The following is a 6,000-nucleotide window of genomic DNA, read 5'->3' as shown; positions in this document are numbered from 1 at the left end:
ACATAATCCGCGGCGATGCTCACCATAACAGTCCAGAGGTGCGTCTGATGTTTAAACAACGAATGTGGTCATCGTTGGTTAGATATTTATTGGTATGCCATCCCGATGATGGCAAACAAGCCCAAAATCGGGATAGGTGGCTTTAGTGTCAGACTATGTCCAATGGAGATTGAGGGAGTGCTCGTCACATTCCACATGTTTTGAGAAAAAAAAAATACATATTATTTTTGAATGGGGTTAACGAGGGTAGAAAAGATCATGGTTTTGAATTGGGGGCAATCTGAGATGGTGGTGAACAGCTGTCTTGAAGACCTGAAGGGAAGGATGAGATTGAAAAGGATGTGGAAGTTGATTCCACAGGTGGGGAAAAAAGAGGAACAAATGAGTAGAGGAGAACAGTGATCCTGGATTAAGGTAGTTTCATCAGAAGCGGGTTGTTGGTGGACCGTGTGAGCCCATCAGAAACCTGGGATCCAAGTAAGACTCATGATGGCTCCCAAAGACTCTGTGATACGACATCAAAGGAAGCAATACAAAAAAGCATTCAATGGCGTTGATGCAAGGCATGCAATGCGGTTACATGAGAATATATAACAGAACAAACATTACAATCGCTCAATTAGCCACATAAAGAGATGCACAAACCACTTTATTCCTCTTGTCTTAACGGAAAGCCGTTTAACGCAAAACAGGCCGTAACTTTCAGAACTGGCCTCTCCAAGCTGATGGCCTCGTGGTTCGATCTGAACCTCACAACGCAGTGTCATTTCGCAAGCCAGCATAAGCTTCGCAGCACGATGTAAACTATTTAGCAGATTCTCTGAGCTTAAAGCTTCGAAGGACGCCGTAAGCTTTGCATCGAGCCAGTCCCAGCGGGAAAAGGCAATGAACAACCACCTGGATAGCTCCGTACAGGACCTCCGTTCAGACTGTTTAAACGAAAAGGCATGTGGATAAATGCCTGATGCCTCTCTACTCGTATATAAATGTCATGACTGGCATTGCACACACACTATGAAATAACTTTCAATCTTTCCCCCATTTTACCCCCCAGACCAGATTTGTAACAATTTTTTGCCCTGCTTTTTGGTACGATTCTCCCACATTCCACCATTGCATTCACCTCTCTGTGAACTCTGTAATACATGTATAAAAGATGCCCACTGCGTTCCACAAGCTTGGTGTGTTGCTGTGTTTCAATGTAGAAATGTCGATTGTAGCTCACAGCTTCACCCAAGCTTGAATGGTCAATATAGTGATGGATTTGCCTTTTGGTTGTTGCCCGTTCTGGTCTAATCATCCAGCAAAGCTGACCTCTAAAGCCAGCCGCAGACTAGGAAATCAGAAAGACAGCCTCGGAGGCCGTTATTCAGAGGTCACTTGAGTACTGCTCTACTCTTTTGGCTGCCATCTCAGTGTCATATCTGTCTCTTGTGGATCATGTGGAATCGAAAGCCTTCGATATCATTGGCATCTCCTGCCATGAGGCCGAAGCATAAGGTCGGTTCTCACATCACAGGCGGGTTGGTCATCTCTGTTTTTTAGCACCTCTCCTCAGGCCCCCTCCCTCTCCTGTCATCCATTATTGAGAATTCTGAGATGCATCTGAAATTGCTGTGTGCAACCTGTAATTATTTCCAGTTCTGCATTTCTTTGAATCAAAGATTAAGAGCATGTAATGTTGCTGATGTTGAATTTATGTGGAACTTGTGTTTTTGATGAATGCCCAAAAATTGTTTGCTTTAACAATAATAATATTGCAATGGCTGTGGCGACCATCGTCTTCAAAAGTTAATTTGTACAAATGTTTCTCTCAGGACGTCTCACAGATTGCAATGAGAAGTGTTCCAGCACAAGCATCCAATACTACACTCACAAAGCAGAGCTTCAAGTTGACAAGAAAACCCAAAGAACACGTTCAACGAGGAAGAAAGCTAATTGCATCTACTGTTCCAGTCTTGTTTTTCTGGATCACATGAAGGAACACATGACGGTGCACACAGGAGAACGACCCCACCGGTGCACAATTTGTACCAAATCGTTTTCACGTTCGAGCACGTTAAACCGCCACATCAAACTTCACACTGGAGTGAAAACCCATAAGTGCACGCTTTGCCAAAGTGCGTTTACGGAATGGAACGCTTTAAAAATCCACCTTGGAATTCATACGGGAGAAAGGCCATTCAGGTGCACAGTTTGCAACGAGTCATTTTCCCATCAAGATTCTTTACGACGACACAATAGAGATCACAGAGGCGAGAAACCACATCGATGCACAGTTTGTGACGAGGAGTTTTCAGCATTACATCACTTAATACTTCATTCAAGAGTTCACACAGGTGAGATCTCACGTGAGAAACCCTACAAATTCACCGCATGACTAGTGTGAAAATGACGGTTCTGGGACACTTTATCTTGGACACCTCCAACCCCATAATGTAAAAGTGATGTCATCATGTAACCTTCATACGGTAACGACATAACCATACGGACTTGCATTTACTTATTCATGGTTTGCAAATAACCACTTTGGGTTAAAAAGTTCTCCCAGTTGTTTTTGTCAACCCCCATGTTGAAAAGAGTTCAGAAGAATTTGGTTCAATCAAAAATTTCTGGATTTAACGCCAAATAAGAGTTCTCCCAGTCGTTTTTGTTGTGTTGTAAAGAGACATGCAAGAGAGCATTTCAAACCCCAAACCATAAAAGTCAAATAAGTATGGATCAAGTGTATATTTTCTTGTCAACCAGAAATATATCAAGTCAACAAAGTCGAAATGAGAACACATACCGCTTCATATTTTTACACATTGTGTTTCAATAATTGCAACATTTACACAGAGCTACAAAACTATGAAAGATCAATCGATGATAACGTAGTAGGCAGTGGTTTTGACGTTAGTTATATTGATTGACACATTTTTAAATGTAATCATTTATCTGCTCCTTCTTAAATTGACTTACGAGAGCAGTAATAAAAGTAATAACAAAAGCAATCTTAAAAATGAGCAATTACAACCTGTCACTTTGCCGATGGGGAGATTAAGGGGTGGGGAGAGAGAGAGGAGGGAGGGCAGAGAGAGAGGAGGGGGGGGAGAGAGAGGAGGGCGGGGAGGGGTGGGGAGGGGTGGGGAGGGGTGGGGAGGGGGAGAGGAGGAAGGAGACGGGGAGAGAGGAGACTAGGAAGGGCAGGGGATATAATGGAGGGAGTGGAGGGGAGACGACGGACAGAGAGAGGGGAGAGGACGGCCGGAGAGAGGGGAGAGGACAGGAGGAGAGAGGACAGACGGAGGGAGGAGAGAGGACGGACTGAGGGAGGAGAGAGGACGGACTGAGGGAGGAGAGAGGACGGACTGAGGGAGGAGAGAGGACGGACTGAGGGAGGAGAGAGGACGGACTGAGGGAGGAGAGAGGACGGACTGAGGGAGGAGAGAGGACAGACTGAGGGAGGAGAGAGGACGGACTGAGGGAGGAGAGAGGACGGACTGAGGGAGGAGAGAGGACGGACTGAGGGAGGGGAGAGGACGGACTGAGGGAGGAGAGAGGACGGACTGAGGGAGGAGAGAGGACGGACTGAGGGAGGAGAGAGGACGGACTGAGGGAGGAGAGAGGACGGACTGAGGGGGGAGAGAGGATGGACTGAGGGAGGAGAGAGGCCGGACTGAGGGAGGAGAGAGGACGGACTGAGGGAGGAGAGAGGACGGACTGAGGGAGGAGAGAGGACGGACTGAGGGAGGAGAGAGGACGGACTGAGGGAGGAGAGAGGACGGACTGAGGGAGGAGAGAGGACGTAGGGAGGGGAAAGGACGGACTGAGGGAGGAGAGAGGACGGACGGACGGAGGGGAGGGGAGAGGATAGGATGGAGGGAGGGGAGTGGAGGGGAGAGGACGGATGGAGAGAGGATGGACGGAGAGAGGGGAGAGGACGGACGGAGAGAGGGGAGAGGACGGACGGAGAGAGGGTAGAGGACGGACTGAGGGAGGAGAGAGGACGGACTGAGGGAGGAAAGAGGACGGACGGAGGGGAGGGGAGAGGACGGACGAAGGGGAGGGGAGAGGATGGACGGGGGAGGGGAGAGGACGAACAAAGCGAGAGGAGAGGATGGAGGGAGGCGAGAGCTTCGAAGGAGTAAAGAGTGAGGAAGGGGGTGGGGAAAGTGACGCCTCACTAAATGTTGCTGTTCACTGCAGGAGGGAGGGTGCGAGGAGGGGGTCAGACAGAGAAAGACAGCGAGAAAAAGAAAGTGTGAAAGGGGGGGTGGGTGGGTGGAGAAAAAAAAAATAGAAAGGTGATGGGTGGAGGTGGCATTAGCAAAGAGAGTGATATCTTATTCCCATTAAGCATGTAATGCTTCATGACTGAACAAAAAAACAACTCATCTCAGAACAGCTGTACACAGAATGACACAACAGAGTTCGAAAAGTAATCCACTGGCACATCTGCAAAAACTTTCATATCCCAGTTCCAGAGAATTCATGGGACCATTAACCAAAAGCAATCACTGAAAACATGGAACTACCGCTCAACTCAAGATCAAATCGAGCGTGAACATTGAAAACAAAGCGTTGCGACCAGATATCATACTTCGGTCCAAAAACAAGAGAAGAAGGCATTGATAATTAAGGTGTGAATACCAGTAATTTTTGACTAAACGATGCAGAAATCAAGAAAATGACCAAACACCAAGACCTCAAGAATGAAGTGAAAAGATCCAGGAAGCTGAAGAATGCCAAAGTTGTACCAGTGATAGCTGGAGCTCTGGGAATGATGACAAAGAACCTCACAGAGATATTAAAAACCATCCCTGGGAATACTACTCCAAATAAACTACAGTTGGAAGCTGTCCTGGGTTCAGTGACGATGCTGAAGGGAGCCCTTGGCACAAAACTTTGAGAACAGAAAACTTCACAGCTTGGTCCATGAATCGTGAGCCCTTACTGAAATGAAGGTGAATACTTTGAGCCTGCCCTGGGAGGACTCCATTCCACATTCTGAAACCCGCATATGTAGATACCAATCAACAACAAACACAACACACACACTCACACATACTTTGAGACCTAGGGTGTGAGGATTTAAAGCCCATGCTATCTTCTTTGTAAGGTCTGCCTGCATGCATGCTCGTACATGCAGCAACCTTTGCACGCCATCAGTTGGCTCACTCCGAATCTGATTCACACATGCTAGTCTCCTCAATAGAGAGGGAAGGTTGGGCATCAGGAGGAGGGGTGGGAGACATAGAGGGATGGCAGAGGAAAGGATGTGTAGTGTTGGCTTAATGTTTAGGGTGGTGGGCTTGGAATCCTAGGGTCCTGAGTTCAAATCCCGCTCTGCTGTTGAATTAATACCAGGTGGGGTTAACTCGGCCTGTCATCCTTCCGAGGTCGGCAAAATGAGTGCCAGCATGCTGGTATCCTGTGTGGGAGTGGCGTCCCGTCCATGATTGCGCCCAATAGCCAAGGAGACTGATTAGGCAGCACCAACGCTCTGCACAGAGTATGGTTCCAATGGATAGAAGAGGAATGGTGGGAGAGAGGGGAGGGGTCGGAGATAAATGGAGAAGTCGGAAAGAGGGAGAGGGGTGGGAGGGAGGGAGGATTTGGGTGAGAGAGGGGAGGGGAGAAAGAGGGAGAGGGGTAGGGAAGGCAGACAGGTGAGGGGGGAGATGGGTGAGGCATGGAAAGGGGTCTGGGATTCCGGCAGATGTGACGCCCCGCTGAACGTCCATCCAAGGTACTGCACACACATTGATGAATCGCTCTGCCTGTGAAACATCGGGATGCCAGTTTATAGCTAGGTCGGGATTCAAATCCAGGCTACACAGAGCGAGCATGTGTACCTTTCGACTTTCCTGCCATGATATGGCGATTTATTATTTCATAACTAAAAACATTTTTACTCATTGTGATCAAATAATTTATTTTTCCTTCCTTCCTCTGGTTAGGTATACAATCGCGGTATCTCCACTGAAACTTAAACGTGCACCAAGCGGCTTCACCAAG

General features: G+C 47.7%; 2 protein-coding genes across 3 annotated transcripts in view; one reads left to right on the top strand and one right to left on the bottom strand.

The window, feature by feature from the left end:
• LOC147025493 (uncharacterized) overlaps positions 1-6,000 on the bottom strand; it is a 65,150-nt gene that overhangs the window by 35,872 nt on the left and 23,278 nt on the right.
• LOC147025494 (uncharacterized) overlaps positions 1-6,000 on the top strand; it is a 60,673-nt gene that overhangs the window by 41,643 nt on the left and 13,030 nt on the right. For both annotated transcript variants that reach the window (XM_085887005.1, XM_085887006.1), the window contains one exon: positions 1,818-2,339. In XM_085887005.1, the coding sequence (XP_085743131.1) occupies positions 1,818-2,339 (522 nt within the window). The remainder of the gene's footprint in view (positions 1-1,817; positions 2,340-6,000) is intronic.

The sequence above is a fragment of the Eptatretus burgeri genome, chromosome 6, assembly GCF_056783735.1.
Source record: "Eptatretus burgeri isolate ZD-2024b chromosome 6, Ebu_testis_v1, whole genome shotgun sequence".
Taxonomy (NCBI): Eukaryota; Metazoa; Chordata; class Myxini; order Myxiniformes; family Myxinidae; genus Eptatretus; species Eptatretus burgeri.
The sequence above is the reverse complement of the archived record's forward strand: the minus strand, read 5'-3'. Positions and strand labels throughout refer to the sequence as shown.